Genomic DNA, 14,710 nt, shown 5'->3' on the forward strand with positions numbered 1-14,710 from the left:
CCGGGACCCGGGTTCGAGACCGCGGTGCCCCTCCGACCTGAGGAAAAGCCACGACAGCAATGTCATTGTATGAGGAGAACTCAGCTCCAGCCATCCCGACGCCGCTTCCCAGTTTCCCCCACACCCATGTCCCTTCCTTCTCCGCCACCTCATGTGCTGCACACTGCGATGACAAGGGAAGAGACAGCGGGAAGCCCGCGCTCAGGCTCAGTCCTTCCCGGGACACCTCTTTCGCACCAGGTCTAGGTACACGCTGTGCTGCCGATGCTTGGTGCAGAGTGTGGAGCCTCCCTGGGAAACATGGAAAACACCTCACCTTGGGAGTGGGCTCTGCAGGCGCTGCAGAAGAAAGGATGGGAAGTCCCCGTACACCTTGTTCTGCACGGTCTCCTTATGGACATTTCTTCTCCTTAGAGATGTGCTCACCACACACCTTGCAACTTAAAAAGAATCATAGAATCCCAGACTGGTTTGGGTTGAAGGGACCTTAAAGCTCATCCTGTTCCAACCCCCTGCCACGGGCAGGGACACCTTCCACTAGAGCAGGTTGCTCCAAGCCCCTGTGTCCAACCTGGCCTTGAACACTGCCAGGGATGGGGCAGCCACAGCTTCTCTGGGCACCCTGTGCCAGCGCCTCAGCACCCTCACAGGGAAGAGCTTCTGCCTCAGAGCTCATCTCAGTCTCCCCTCTGGCAGGTTAAAGCCATTCCCCTTGTCCTGTCCCTACAGGCCTTTGCCCAAAGCCCCTCTCCAGCTTTCTTGTAGCCCCTTTAGGCACTGGAGCTGCTCTAAGGTCTCCCCTTCAGGAGCCTTCTCTTCTCCAGGCTGCCCCAGCCCAGCTCTCTCAGCCTGGCTCCATAGGGGAGAAAGATAAACCCATAAGATACTGAAAGAAAAGAACAAACAGACCAAGAAAAGTCCAAGTGATTTTGGGGCTGTGTCAGCCCAGGTTATGAGTGATGGGGGAGACCTGGAGACCATCACGGGCCATGGAGAGGAGACATGGGGGCCACACAGGCCTGGGGGGGACAGTCCGGGCCATGGCAGGGTCACAGGGACCAGCCGAGGTCTTGGGGGCCAAAGTGACGGGTGTAGATCCCAGAACCATCAGGGTGGAAGGGACCTCTGGAGATCATCCAGTCCAACCCCTGCCAAGGCAGGTCACGCAGGAACGTGTCCATTGGTGGGGTGTGAATGTCTCCAGAGAGGGAGACTCCACAACCCCCCTGGGCAGCCTGTGCCAGGGCTCTGACACCCTCGATGGAAAGAAGTTCTTCCTCATGTCGAGGTGAAACTTGTGTTTTAGTTTCTGGCCGTTGCTCCTCATCCTGTCACTGGGCACCACTGAGAAGAGTCTGGCACCATCCTCCTGGCACCCGCCTTTGAGCTATTGATCTGCATTGATGAGATCCCCTCAGTCTGCTCTTCTCTGACTAACCAGGCCCAGCTCCTGCAACCTCTCCTCATCAGAGAGATGCTCCAGACCCCTGAGCATCTCTGTGGCCTCTGCTGGACCCTCTCCAGCAGCTCCTTGTCTCCTGTCCTGAGGAGCCCAGCACTGGACACAGTGCTCCAGATGTGGCCTCACCAGGGTCGGTAGAGAGGGAGGAATCACCTCCCTCGACCACACTCCTCCCGATACACCCCAGGATACTCTTGTCCCTCCTGGCCACACGGGCCGGCTCACGGGCAACTTATCACCCACCAACACTGCACTGCAGGGACCAGTCCAGGCTGTAGGGACCAGCTGAGGCGATGGGGCTGAGCCCTCCCCTGCACCATGGCCAGCCCTGGCCTGGTCCCTCCAGCTTCTGAGCAGCAAAGGGACCATCCCCAGGGGTGGCTCAGCCGCTCCATGGAGAACATCACAAAAGCAGGCTGGGGATCAGAGCTTCAGGTGTGTTTTATTGCCTGGTTCTGGCACGTCCCTTCAGTTTTACAGATGTTATTGTTCAGTTTCTGGTACTTGCAGGCCAGGGCTGAGACGCTGTTAGTAACAACCACACTTTGTGCTTCCTTTGGACCTGAGGGAAACTGAGACAAATAAAACATCAAATAAAGCAGGAACCCCCAAACTGGTGGCTCCACGCTGCTGGGGACATGGGGACAGAGCACGGCGTGGGGTCCCTGGTGGGACAAGGGATGGGGACGGGGATGCTGGCCCTGTCCTGCCTGTCACGGTTCCATCCAGGGCATCCCCGAGGCAGACGCGCTCCAGGCACTGAGCTCCCCGGAGTCGGTGAAGTCCTTGGCAGCCACTTGGACACGGAGCAGGGCACCGGGGCGCAGGCCCGACAGCGTGTGGGATGTCTGCTCATAGGGACCGACCTGGGGGTACAGCGGTGTGAGGGGCACCCCGGGGCCAGGGCACGGCCTTGCTCAGGGGGGCAGCCCTCAGCTGTGCCTCAGTTTCCCCATCTGGGAGCCCTGGGATGGGCAGTACCGTGCTGGGGGCAGAGCCGTCCTCCTGCGCATAGCGGATGTGATACTTCAGTGGGAAGTACTCCAGGAAGGGCCAGGACCCTGGTGGGCTCCACTCCAGCAGCAGCTTCTTGGTCTCCCCAGGGATGGGTGAGACCCGCAGGTCCTCGGGGGGATCTGGCTTTACTAATGAAGCAGGGAGATAATGAAGGGGTGAGGTGCTGGCTGAGAGGTCCGGCATGGGGGTGCTGAGTCCATCAGCCCCATTGGCTGAGCTGTGAAATCATAGAATCATAAAATCATGGAATGGTTTGGGTTGGAAGGGACCTTAAAGCTCCTCCAGTTCCAACCCCCTGCCACGGGCAGGGACACCTTCCACTAGAGCAGGTTGCTCCAAGCCCCTGTGTCCAACCTGGCCTTGAACACTGCCAGGGATGGGGCATCTCCAATCCAGGCTGTGGAAGTGACCTGAGACCCAGCAAATCATTGCACTGATGTTTCCTTATCGCAAGTAAAGGAGCAAACCAGAGGGAAAAGGCCCAAAGGAAGCCGCAGGGCTGGGTTAGACCCAGGCACGGTGCTCAGAGGTGGAGGGTTAAGCGCAAGGGTCTGCTCCCAGCAGCACTCACTGATGTTCTCCAGGAGGAAGGGCAGGCTGGTGAAGGCAGCACCCAGGGGGTTCACGACCGTCACGTTCACCACATAGGGGATGAGGGAGAAAACCTGCACGTTCCCAAAGGAGCAGCTCCGCGGCCCTGTGCGGACACACTCGCCCATCTCTGTGTCCCCCTCGGTGCCGTGCCTGGGGGGCAAAAGGATGGGGAGCTGGGTGAGGGCTGGGCTGCCCTGCCTGCGGCCCCACGTACAACACAAGCTACGGGGGGGGCTTATCCAGTGCTCGGAGCCCCACACTGACCTGTACGTGGCCACGAAGTCGGTGTCAAGCAGTGGCTCAGGGGCCAGGACCCAGGAGCAGTTCACTGCCTGCGGGTAGCTGATGGCCCAGCACTGGAGGGCAGGCGGAGCAGGGGGGTCTGCGGCAGGGGACAGCCACAGTCACCCCACTGCCACCCTCCCCAGGGGCACAGTGGGGCCGGGGTCACTCACAGCCCAGCCGCAGGCACACGTTGGCCCAGGTCTCGCCGGTGCCGGGGTGGTGGCAGCTGTAGTGGCCCTCGTGGGCCAGGCTGGCGTTGTGCAGCACCAGCCCCGGTGCAGGATGTGTTCCCAGGACAGTGTCCCCCCGGCGCCACTCAGCCGTGTCCCCTGCTGCGGCCGGGCACGGCAGCAGCACCTCGGAGCCCAGCGTGCTGTACTGCACCGAGCAGCGCCCTGGGGACACGGCAGTGGTCCCCATCAGGGGGTCAAGGGGACACACCACGGCGGTGGGATGGGGTGACGCTGGGTCAGGAAGGGTCTGTGCCTCCCTGGGCTCCCCAGCTCTGCTCCCAGCACCCCAGTGCCCCTCCGTCCCCACTGCCTCCAGCCTCCTTGGTCACCTCATGTCCCCAGACCCCCCGCTGTCCCTATTCCTCCACCAGCAGTCCCCCCATGTCCTCAGTGCCTCCAGTGTCCCTATGGCTCTACCCTTAGATGCCTTGTAATTGTGTCCCTATTCCCCTCAGTGCCCCCACACCTCCATCCCTGCTCCCTCCACCTCCATCCCCAGCCCTCCCAGTCTGCCCAGTGCTGTCGTCTCCAGTCCCCACAGATCCCCCCATACCTCCATCCCAGACCCCTAGTCCCTCTATTGCCAGTCCCCCAGCCCCCCATACCTCTGTCCCAGCCCTCCCACCCCCCAGGTCCCCCATACCTCTGTCCCAGCTGCCCCAGTCCCTCCATCCCCTGTCCCATGTGCCCCCATACCTCTGTCCCCATCCTCAGTGCTGCCCGTTGTGCCGTTGTAGGGCATGGTGCAGGTGGGTGCCACAAGAGCCAGCACCCAAAGCCACTTCATTTCAAGAGCTGCCCAGTTCCAGGGACCTGTGGGGACAGGCAGGATGGTCAGACCCCAGGGCAGGGGACAGCAGGGACACCGCAGCCACAGGGACATTGCCCTAAGGCCGGGGGTTCATCTCCAGGCCACCCCATAGTGCCGTGCCTCAGTTTCCCCTCTGGCCGTGCCGCACCCCCTGGGGACAGGGGGTGGGTTCTCCCTGCAGTGGCTGGATCTCACTGCCAGGAAAGCGGAGGGGACAGAGATGGGACCTGGGGTGTCCCATGGGGTGTCCCATGGGGACCAGCAGCCGCCCCTATGCCTGGAACTGGGATTTTGGGTCCCTCCAGACCACAACCAGGGAAGGGACCCACGCACTTGGGTGGCCCCCAGCTCCCCAGGCCCCTGGGGAGGGACTGTCCCTCACAGAGACCCCCAGACCCAGCCTGGGGGGCTGAGCTCCCCACTGTGACCAAGCCCAGCACCAAGGGATGGATCCTGCCCTTGTCACATGCCTTATCATGGCCAAGGGGCTCCCCGCGGTGCCCCCAGCCATGCGCTGTGGGGCCACCCCTATCCCCAGCCCCAGTCACACTCACCGCAGCAGGACCAGGCACCCGGAGCAGAGGCTCTGGCAGCGCTGCAGCGGGAAGCCGCGGTCCCGGCCGGCCTCAGCCCACTTCCTCGCGCAGGAAACGCTGTCCCCAGGGGGGACCCGCCGCCCAGCGTGGCCCCACAGGAGCCCCCGTGCACGGGGCTGCTGCTCCTGGGGCCCAGACCCACAGGAAAGGGGTTTGGGCTCTGGCCAAGAAAGTTTCAACCCTTCCCATTCCCCCACCCTGCTGCCTTCATTGTCACCTGCTCCCACTGGGGACATGGGGGCTGGAGGAGATGATGGCACCGGTCCCACACTGTCCCCCATAGCCCCCAGAATCCTCATCCCCCCCAGAGATGAGCTGTCCCGTTGGTGTGAGTATAAATACTTTATTGCTGCTGTGCTGGGGGGTGTGTGGGGCTGCAGGGGGTGCACAGGGCCCCAGGGCTGTGGGGGGGTGCGGGTACCAAGGTGCTGCCCGGAGAAGCAAAGGGGCACAGAGAGTGCTGTCATGAGCCTGTCCATGGCACTGGCTGTGCCACCATCCCCTCAGCAGCTCATCTGTCCTGCTCCTGCAGCCGCTGCATCCTCAGGATCTGGCACAGGAGTCTCTGCACGTCCTCGTCCATGTGGCCCTGGGGTAGAGGGAACATTGGTGGGGACATCAAAGAGTCTGTGAATGGCCCAAGCACCCCTGGGTTGGCACCTGGATCCAGCCCCTCGCTGCCTCACACAGATAGATACCAGCATGGGGCAAGCTGGTGCCCCAGTGCCCCCTCCAGTATCATAGAATCATGGACTGGTTTGTGTTGGAAGAGACCTTAAAGCTCATCCAGCTCCAACCCCCTGCCACAGGCAGGGACACCTTCCACTAGAGCAGGTTGCTCCAAGCCCCTGTGTCCAACCTGGCCTTGAACACTGCCAGGGATGGGGCAGCCACAGCTTCTCTGGGCACCCTGTGCCAGTGCCTCACCACCCTCACAGGGAAGAACTTCTGTCTTATATCTAACCTGAACTTCCCCTGCTTCAGTTTGAACCCATCACCCCTTGTCCTATCACTACAGTCCCTGATGAAGGTCCCTCTCCAGCATCCTTGTAGGCCCCTTCAGACACTGGCAGCTGCTCTGAGGTCTCCACGCAGCTTCTCTTCTCCAGGCTGAACAGCCCCAATGTTCTCAGCCTGTCACGTCCCCAGTTCCCCCCACAGCCACGTCCCCATCTCACCTGCACAGCGTAGAGCAGGTGGCTCCTGTACAGCGTCACCACTTTGCTGTGTCGCGTTTCTGTCTCCTGCAGGAGAGCGATGGGGTGTGAGCGTGGGGCTGGCAAAGCCCAGAGCCCAACAAGCAACAGGATCCGTGGAACCCACCAGCAGCTTCTCCTCCAGCGCACGGATCCTGGCCTGGAGCGTGGCAGCATTGGGGGGTGACTGTGGTGCTGCCTGGGACTCAGGGAGGACCTTCAGGGCTTCCTTCAGTCTGAAGACCTCCTTTGAGAGCTCCGTGATCTGCAGGACACACAGGGGTTACAGGCATTGCTCAGACCCAGCCCTGGGGTCCACCATGGGGTCACCATGGCTGTGACCACAGCACCACCGGGTGGCCCCAGGCAGAGCCAGCGCTTTCCCTCTATCCCCATTTCAGTCTTGGCTTTGGGAGGAAACAAGGGAACAGCAGGGAAAGGGGCAAGTCCCCACGGAGGTGTGTGTGCTCATGAGCGTGCTTATGTGTGCAAACATGCATCTATGTGCAAGCACATGTGTGCAAGTATGTGCAGTTGTGTGGGCACATACATGTACACATAAGCACCTATATGCATGTGTGTACGTGCACGTATGTGTGGGTGCATGTTTGTGAGCACATTTCCCCTGCAACCTGGCCAGCTCTGCTCACCTGAGCAGGTCCTGAGCCATGATTTGAATCAGAATGAATCCCAGCCCGGTTTGGGTTGAAAAGGACCTTAAAGCTCCTCCAGCTCCAACCCCTGCCACGGGCAGGGACACCTTCCACTAGAGCAGGTTGCTCCAAGCCCCTGTGTCCAACCTGGCCTTGAACACTGCCAGGGATGGGGCAGCCACAGCTTCTCTGGGCACCCTGTGCCAGCACCTCAGCACCCTCACAGGGAAGAGCTTCTGCCTCAGAGCTCATCTCAATCTCCCCTCTGGCAGGTTAAAGCCATTCCCCTTGTCCTGTCCCTACAGGCCCTTCTCCAAACCCTCTCTGCAGCTCTCCTCCACCCATCCCTACCTTCCTATCCCTGTCCCTGACCAGCCGGGCCGAATCCTCCGCATGACCATGGAGCTCCCGCAGCTTCCGCGCCTCGTCCTGCGCCTCCGCCAGCTGCTTCTGCGCGGTGCCCAGGCGCTCCTCGGCCGCCTGCCGCTCGCTCTTCATGAAGAGCGCCTGCCGCTGCACCCGGAACACCTCCTCGCACGTCTTCTCGTGCCGCCGGCTCAGCTCCGCCAGACGCTGCGCCAGCGCCGCCGCCTCCGCCCGCAGCTCGGCCTGCGCCGCCTCGTGCTGTCCCCGCGGCACCGCGGCCGCCAGCTCGGCCTCCAGCCGCGCGGCCTCGCGCCCCTTGGCCTCGGCGGCCGCCTCCAGCCAGGCCGCGCGCTCCCGCAGCGCCCGCGCCTGCTCCTCCAGCGCGGCGGTGACCCGCGCGTGCTCCTGCCGCGGCACGCAGCCCTCCTCCTGCGCGCGCCGCAGCCGCGCCAGCGCCTCCTCGTGCTCCCGACGCCCCACGGGCCGCGCGGCCAGTTGCTCCCGCAGCGTGCCCAGCTCCGCGTCCCTCTGGCCCAGCGTCTCCCGCAGCTGCCCCAGCTGAGCCGTCACCTCCTCGTGCTGCCGCACCAGCTCCGCCACTCGCCGCTCCAGCGCCCCCGGCTCGGGGCCGCCCGCCGCCCGCCAGTCCCGCGCCTTGGCCTCCAGCTCCCGCCGCAGAGCCTCCGCCTCGGCCTCCGCGCGGCCACAGCGCTCCAGCAGAGCCTCCTTCTCCCTCGACGCCTCCTCCAGGGAGGCCGTCACCTCCACGGCCTCCTTGCCGGCCTCCAGATGTGCCTGAAGCTCCTTCACCTGCTGCTCCCGCTCCTCCAGCGCCGCCTGTGCCCGCCGCAGGGCTGCCCGGGCCTCCGCCAGCTCAGCACCAGCCGAGGAGGAGGAGGGCTGTGGGTCACCCAGTGCTGCCTTGCACTTGCCACATGTCCAGCCTGGCTCCTTGGCAGGCCGCTGCACCGTGCTCCCTTCCATGACCCGCTCCGGGGCTCGGGGCTGCCCCTCCGGCTGCCCCCCGGCCTCGTCCCTCGCAGCCGAGCCTTCCCGCTGCGCCCGCACCTGCTCCAGCTCCCGCTGCAGGGCCCTGTACTGGCTGATGGGCACAAAGTTCCCCGGCGTGGACGTGTCACTCTCGTCCCGCTCGTAGTTCTCCAGCACCTGCCAAGGAGATGGTGAGGCCAGCGGGGCCCAGAGGAGGGACAGAGGGAGGGACAGACGGACAGACAGGGACTTGCCTGTATTTTCTCCCTCAGCTCCTTGTTCTGCACAGTGAGGGACTGGACCTGCCCCTGCAGCGTGGCCAGCAGCTCCTCGGCTGAGGGGCTCAGTGTCTTCTTGGAGAGCAGCAGCTCTGCCCCTGCAGGGTGCAGGGGCTCTGGTGTCGTGCCCACCATGGCCCCACGCCCCACTGCAGGGGGTCACCTCCCCAGGGGCTGCCCCACTACCCCACTACCTGGGAACTCAAGCGGGTCTCCCTCCTCATCCTGCAGCGTCTCGATGTCGTAGCTCGTGTTCTCCTTCTCATTCTGGGGGTGCAGAGTGGTGCTCAGCCCCCATCACCCCCAGCCCCTGGTGCTGCCAGCTTCTACTCACACCTACCTCCAGTGAGGACAAGCGGCTCTGCAGAGCCTCCACCTCCTTGCCCAGCCGCTCCTTCTCACCATCCCGCGCTGCCAGCCGCTGCTCCAGCTCCTGGATCTGTGGGGCCAGACACAGGTGTAGGGTCCCCTTTGCTCCCACCAGAGTCCCAACAGCATCCCCAGCACAAGGACCCTGCAGAGAGCTGAGGCCACCCGTGACATCTTCAGTGGCCTCACCTGCTTCTCCATGGAGCGCAGGGAGCTCTCGTCCAGCTCTGCCCGCTGGCAGGACACAGAGAGAAAACAGGGAGGGATGAATGCTGTCCCCATCCATCCCATCCCCTCCAATCCCGAGGGACACGGTGGTCTCTCCCCATAACCCTGCAGCTCGCTGGTACCTCCCGTCTCTGCTTCTCCTGCTGCTCCAGGCCCCGGATCTTCTGCAGGAACTGGGCCCGCTCCTGCCGCAGCCGCACGATCTCCTCATAGGCGTCCCGGTCCTCCTGCAGGCACGTGGCTGCCGAGCCCCCATGCCCAGCCCTGACACCCCCTCCCCAGTGCCAGCCCCTCCTGCCCATCCTCACCGGGCTCCTCACTACGTGCACACCATGCTCCAAGGGGTGCAGGGCGCTTTTGGACAGCAGAGGGAGAAGGAAAGGCTCTGGCAGGGCATAGACCCCCTCAGTGCCAGCTCAGGCCCCCCAGGTGAGGGGTGCTTTGGGCCCATGGTGTGGATAGAAAGGGGCTGATAGACAACACAGGGATTGGGATCTGGGGGGCTGCACCCCAGGATGAAGCCTCTGCTGCAGCTCAGGCCAGCCCATGAGCGTTACCTCCACTGCAAGGGTGGGTGAAGCTGCAGAATTTTGCCCAAACTGGCCATGGTTTGGCTACCCTGCACTGGGGGAGCTAAGGGGGACCCCCCTCACCTGGCTGGGGGTGCCCAGGGGGGGCAGAGGGGCTTTCCTCTTCCTTGGGGTGCTGTTCTTCTCCCTCACGGACGACTGGCTGGGCGAAGACGTCTGCAGAGACACCAGGGCAGAGGGGACATCACATATAAAGTGACTCCCTCCTTCCTGACCCACTGCCACCTCGGAGAGCCCCAGGGCTCCTGGGGACCCCCACCCCAGAGGGGGGCAGCCAGGCAGGCCCTTACCTGGGACGTCTGCTCAGCTGACTCCTCCTCTGTGGGGCAGAGTGGGAGGAAAGGGAAATTGGGGCAGTTTAAGGGGATCGTAGGGGCAGGCAGAGCTCGTGTGGGTGCAGGGGCACCCCTGTGTGTGCTCAGACAAGGGTGGGCACTCGGGGGACACACACACGTGTGTGCACAGGGGGACATGTGTGCATGCAAGGGGCACAGGCAAATATGGGATACATGGATGTGTAATTGCAGGGATGCGCACACATGTGCAGGCATGGGGAGACACGTGCACCCAGACATGCACATGCAGACACACATAGAAACACACGTGCTGTTACACCCCCATGCTTGCAAACACATGTGAACATGCATGTGCAAGCACGTGCAGACACCGAGACAGGCAACAGAGGCTCAGCACCACCTCCCTGCCCTGGGCTGGTGACAGCATGGGCAAAGGCACCCCCAGAGTGTGGGAAAAGGGGGCATGTGCCCCCCAGCCTTGCTCAGCCCCTGCAGCACGGGTCAGACAGCCTGACCCCAAAGGGTGGGAGCACCCCGTGGCCCTGTGGACAAGGAGCAGGGTGCTATGGCTGCCTTACCACTGGCCCAGGACCGGCGCTGAGTAGCCTCCTGCAGGAAGTGCTGGATGAGGGCATTGCCCGTGGCCAGGCTGTAGTGAGCAGCATCGTGCCCTGTGGAGTCCACCACGGCCACCCGGGCACCAGCGTTGACCAGCACCTCCACGGTCTCCACACTGCCGTTCTCACAGGCCAGCATCAAGGCTGTCCTGAGCGCAGTGGTGAGAGCAGAAGTGAGGGGCCCGTTCCTTCCATCTCCCCCTCTGCTCCCAGCCCCACCAGTGCAGGCTCACCTCCCCTGCAGGTCCCGGCTGTTGACGGCGGCGCCGCGGTGCAGCAGGTACCGGCACAGCTCCGAGTGGCTCATCTTGGCTGCCAGGATCAGCGGTGTGGAGCCGTCCTGGGTTCAGGAAGGATACAGAGACCAGGTTCAGATCCCCCCATGGAGGGGAAACCGTTAATCTCCTGGTCTTCCACGTGCCACTTCAGGGCGTGTTTTCATGCCAAGTACTGCTGCTGTTCCCCCCCCCCGAAGCTGCTGCAGTTCAGAGGCAGCCCTGGCTCGGCCCCCTGCTGCTCTGCACAGCACTGCAGGGCGAGGAGCAGAGGGATCTCACCTTGTCCTTGATGTTCAAGGGAGCCTTGAAATCACAGAGGATCTCGGAGCAGGAGATGCAGCCACTGAACGCTGCGGAGAGGACAGAGGCTGAGCACTCTGCCTGCCACGGGGACATGAGCAGGACAGGGCTGGCACTGTCCCCACTCACCTGCGTGGTGCAGCGCTGTTCGGCCACTGCCATCAGCCACGTCCACAGGGCAGGAGGCCTGAGGGAGAGAGCCTGGGTTACAGGAGGGCAGGGGACAGACAGACGGACTGCTTGAGTGGATGTGGCTCCCTGGCATGGTGGAGGGCTGGGCAGAGAACCACCATGCCAACCAGTACCACTGCTGAGGGAAGGGAGCTCAAGGACACGAGGACACCATGCTGGCACAGCACCCTCTCTCCCTCGCAGCACTGTGCTCCCAGCCCCGGTACCTGCAGCAGCTTGCTGACACACTGCGGGTGGCCATGCTTGGATGCCAGATGCAGGGCAGTGTGACCTGGGGAGAAGGACAGACGGACGGGTCAGGGAATGGCAGAAGGGACTGACTGGGTGACAGACAGACAGATGGGCACACAGGAGGATGTGCTGGACTGGGGCTGAATAGGAAGGGAACATCCCCTGAGCACCATCGGTCAGCGCTTTGGTCCCCCATAGGAAGGGGGGACAATTTACAGGTGAGGCCACCACCTCTGCTCTGCCAGCAGAGTGGGACCAGCCAGGGAGCACTGGTGGCCCTGGGTGGCCCGTGGCATTAGCCCGGTGCATGTGGTGGCCGTGCCCTCACCTGAGCTATCCTTGGTCATGGCATCCACGCCGTGCGCCAGCATGGCCTCGAGGCAGTCCACGTTCCCCCGCATGGCGGCCAGGTGGAACCTGCAGCAAGAACAGGGGCTGTTGGACTCGTGTCCCTGGTCCCAGCCGTGTCCCCGGCCCCGTGTCCCCGGTGTCCCGGGGATGAGGGTCAGCTCTTACGCGGATTTGCCCTCTGAGTCCAGCTTGGTGGGGACCAGGCCCTTGCGGACGAGGAGGGATGTCACCTTCCCGGCATCGTTGTAGTCCACAGCTTGCAGGAGCTTCTCATCGTTCTTGGTCCAGTCCTGGCTCTGCAGTGAAGCCCAGAGGAGGCAGTGATGGGTTGTGCCATCCCCAGGGTGCTGGGCTGGGCTCAGGTGCCTGTCCCCATCCTTATCCCTGCTATCTTCCACCCATCCCTGTCCCCTGGGGTGACCAACCCCTTTCCCCGGAGCTGTGGTGCCTGGGCCCTGGGTTTAACTGGGATGAGGATCCCCTTCAGCCCCTGCTCCAGTTTGTAGCTCCCACACCAGAAGATTTACAGCCCCAGTTTAGCTGTGGCTGGGACAGACTATGACCAGCAAGGACTTGGGAAGGAGACAACACTGCCTGCAGGTTTGCCCCTGCCATCCCAGTGAGCCCAGTGCTAAACACAGCCAGCACCATGAGGTGCCTGAGCCCCAGCCCTGCCCGGATCTCCCCACTGAGCCCATTCCCAGCCCTGCTTTGCTCCCCGCTAAGGAAAGGACCAAGCCAGGGCAAGCGCAGTTGGTAGTGAGAGCAGATCCCCTGGGATGGCTCCAGCCTCCCTGGGATACACGGGGCACAACGCTGTGTGCCCACCCCTGCAGGGCTGGGGCTGGATGGGGGCTTGCTGACCCACATGTTCCCAGGCCAAAGGAGCGACCCAGGAAGCCCGGGATTCATCCCGCAGCCCGTGACGACACACTGGAGCTCGCTGCGGCCGCGGCAGCAGGAAATGGATGTCACCTTTGGGAGCTGCTCCATCCTGCCCCTCACCAGCCTCAGGCCAGCACCAGGCAGGGGACCTGCGCCTCTGTGCCCACCCGGAGGCCCTGCAAGCCCCTCCAGCCCTGCGGGGCCAGGGGTCTCCGGGATAAACCAGTCTCCCAAGGATACTGGACAAACTGGGAGGGTGGTGCCTGCCCCCCCCCATACACTGTCATGCAAGGACAAAGCAGGTTGGAGAGGACGCAGCTGAGCCCCGGGCCCGGGATGGAGGTGAAGGGGGTCCGACGGGGTGGGGGTGACACGGCTTACCCGGGAGGACGTGACCGGAGGGGACGGGAGATGGAGGACGGGGACGTACCGCGAAGGAGGCGGCGGCACAGAGGCAGATCTGCTTCATGGTGCTGAGGAGCAGGCGGCGGGCGGCCATGCACCCCTTGCCCCCCGCCTGGGCGAGGCCAGGCTGCGGCTCCAGGCCGGGGCCCCCAGCACCCAGCTCGGACCAGCATCGCCGCCGGGCAGGGGCCGGGTCCTGCCGCAGTGGGAGCCGGGATCCGCCTCCCTCCATCCCTCTGTCCCTCCTTCTTTCCCTCCTTCTTTCCCTCCCTCCTCGGCATCCAGAGCTCCAGCCAGCACCGCATCCCTACAGCGAGCGGGTACCACGGTCCCAGCCAGGGACCAGCACCCATACTGGTCCCAGTTAAAGTGGGAGAGGTTCGGGGGGGGTGGTGTCACCCTTCTCACTCCATGCTCAAGCTGAGGGAGCAGTGCACCCACAAAACAAGGGCATGAGCATCCTCCTGCCACCCACATCCTGCTCCCCGAGGAGGGGGACGTGGGACCCCCGGCCCGGGGGGGCACAGACCAACCTCCCACCGCAGCTCCGGGGCCGAGGGAGGGCAGGACCCTGCCTGTGTCTCAGGGGATCAGCAAACTCCCCTCAAGAAGGTAACCCCAAAATGCAAAGGGTCCCTGGGTAGTTGTCCTGGAAGAAGCCCAGGGGCAGCAGGAGCCTCTCAGCTCTTCCCACTCGCAGAGGTGTCCAGGGGAAACTGAGGCACAGAGCACCCCAAGAAGGACAGGCCCACATGGGGGGCTTCAACCCGCCTCTATGCGTCCACCCACAGCACTGGGGACACCAGTGTCACCCTCTGCCCGCTGTGGAGGAAGGTGAGAGCCTGCAGCCCCGAGCCAGGTCCTGAATAATTGAGGAGCATCGACGCGCTGGTTCCACCGGCTGAGGCACTGGAAAGCTGGCAGCGTCCCCAGGAAGGGGACAGGGAGGGGACCTGGGACCCGCTTCCCTCTCCCTGCTGCTGCCTTTGTTCCTTTGCTCTGCCCCGCTCCCTGGATGCACCCTCGGGTACACGGGGAGCTCGATCCCCCCACTCTCAGTGGCAGTGCCGGCCTCCATGGGGCCGCTGTCCCTATGGCGAGCAGCCGCCCCACATCCTAGAGCAGGTCACCACATCCCTGTAGCACTGGGGACATCCCGAAGGAAGGTCGCCACGTCCTCATATCCCTGTTAAACCTGGGGGGCAGGTCCCCGTGTCCCTGGGGGGGGCACTCACGTCTGCCTTCTTGAACTTGGCCTTCAGGCTCTTCATGGCGGCTCCAGCCCCGTGGACGGGTCGGGGCCGTGCTCGGGGCTCCCTCCTCCGCCGATCCCGGCTCAGGACCCCCCAGCCCCGTCCCCGCTGCTGCCACCAGGCAGCCGCAGCGCCCGGCGAGGGGGGGCCCCGCGCCCCGGGGTTGGGTTACGGCGCGGCTGCGGTTACAACCGGGCAGCACCGGCGGGGGGGGGGGGCTCGGGGACAAGCCCC

The 14,710-nt window shown here is 63.8% G+C and overlaps 2 protein-coding genes across 4 annotated transcripts; both read right to left on the reverse strand.

Moving 5' to 3' along the window:
- Positions 1-1,885: 1,885 nt before the first annotated feature.
- EBI3 (Epstein-Barr virus induced 3) lies at positions 1,886-5,264 on the reverse strand. Of its 2 annotated transcripts, XM_030509452.1 has the most exons (8): positions 4,957-5,264; positions 4,288-4,404; positions 3,529-3,753; positions 3,338-3,455; positions 3,051-3,223; positions 2,444-2,607; positions 2,173-2,328; positions 1,886-2,034 (listed from the first exon to the last, which is right to left on the reverse strand). In XM_030509452.1, exons 2-7 carry the CDS (start codon positions 4,376-4,378, stop codon positions 2,176-2,178), a joined length of 924 nt encoding a protein of 307 aa, XP_030365312.1. In that variant the 5' UTR covers positions 4,379-4,404; positions 4,957-5,264; the 3' UTR covers positions 1,886-2,034; positions 2,173-2,175. The 2 variants fall into 2 exon arrangements, with proteins under 2 accessions (XP_030365312.1, XP_030365311.1); XM_030509451.1 differs by having other exon boundaries at positions 1,886-2,328.
- A 61-nt stretch (positions 5,265-5,325) lies between these two features.
- Positions 5,326-14,628, reverse strand: ANKRD24 (ankyrin repeat domain 24). 2 transcript variants are annotated; one of them, XM_030509450.1, is made up of 19 exons: positions 14,459-14,628; positions 12,099-12,229; positions 11,911-11,999; positions 11,558-11,622; positions 11,289-11,346; positions 11,139-11,209; positions 10,815-10,921; positions 10,543-10,730; positions 9,959-9,987; positions 9,732-9,824; positions 9,201-9,305; positions 9,040-9,084; positions 8,822-8,920; positions 8,676-8,748; positions 8,458-8,579; positions 7,199-8,380; positions 6,322-6,459; positions 6,177-6,242; positions 5,326-5,587 (listed from the first exon to the last, which is right to left on the reverse strand). In XM_030509450.1, the coding sequence occupies exons 1-19, from the start codon at positions 14,492-14,494 to the stop codon at positions 5,510-5,512; spliced, it is 2,775 nt and encodes a 924-aa protein (XP_030365310.1). In that variant the 5' UTR covers positions 14,495-14,628; the 3' UTR covers positions 5,326-5,509. The 2 variants fall into 2 exon arrangements, with proteins under 2 accessions (XP_030365310.1, XP_030365309.1); XM_030509449.1 differs by lacking the exon at positions 14,459-14,628 and adding an exon at positions 13,249-13,440.
- Positions 14,629-14,710: the final 82 nt, after the last annotated feature.

The sequence above is a fragment of the Strigops habroptila genome, chromosome 20 (assembly GCF_004027225.2).
Source record: "Strigops habroptila isolate Jane chromosome 20, bStrHab1.2.pri, whole genome shotgun sequence".
Lineage (NCBI taxonomy): Eukaryota > Metazoa > Chordata > Aves > Psittaciformes > Psittacidae > Strigops > Strigops habroptila.

Bases quoted from the DNA above. Each gene is read 5' to 3' on its own strand.
- EBI3 (XM_030509452.1), bottom strand. From the start codon at position 4,378: ATGAAGTGGCTTTGGGTGCTGGCTCTTGTGGCACCCACCTGCACCATG. The intron at 3,224-3,337 runs GTCAGTGTGGGG...TTTGCCCCCCAG, and splicing joins GACTTCGTGGCCACGTACAG to GCACGGCACCGAGGGGGACA. The intron at 2,329-2,443 runs GTACTGCCCATC...CTGTACCCCCAG, and splicing joins ACGGCTCTGCCCCCAGCACG to GTCGGTCCCTATGAGCAGAC.
- ANKRD24 (XM_030509449.1), bottom strand. From the start codon at position 13,317: ATGGCCGCCCGCCGCCTGCTCCTCAGCACCATGAAGCAGATCTGCCTC. The intron at 12,230-13,248 runs GTACGTCCCCGT...GCTTCACTGCAG, and splicing joins GTGCCGCCGCCTCCTTCGCG to AGCCAGGACTGGACCAAGAA. The intron at 11,210-11,288 runs GTGAGTGGGGAC...TCCTCTCCGCAG, and splicing joins AACAGCGCTGCACCACGCAG to CGTTCAGTGGCTGCATCTCC.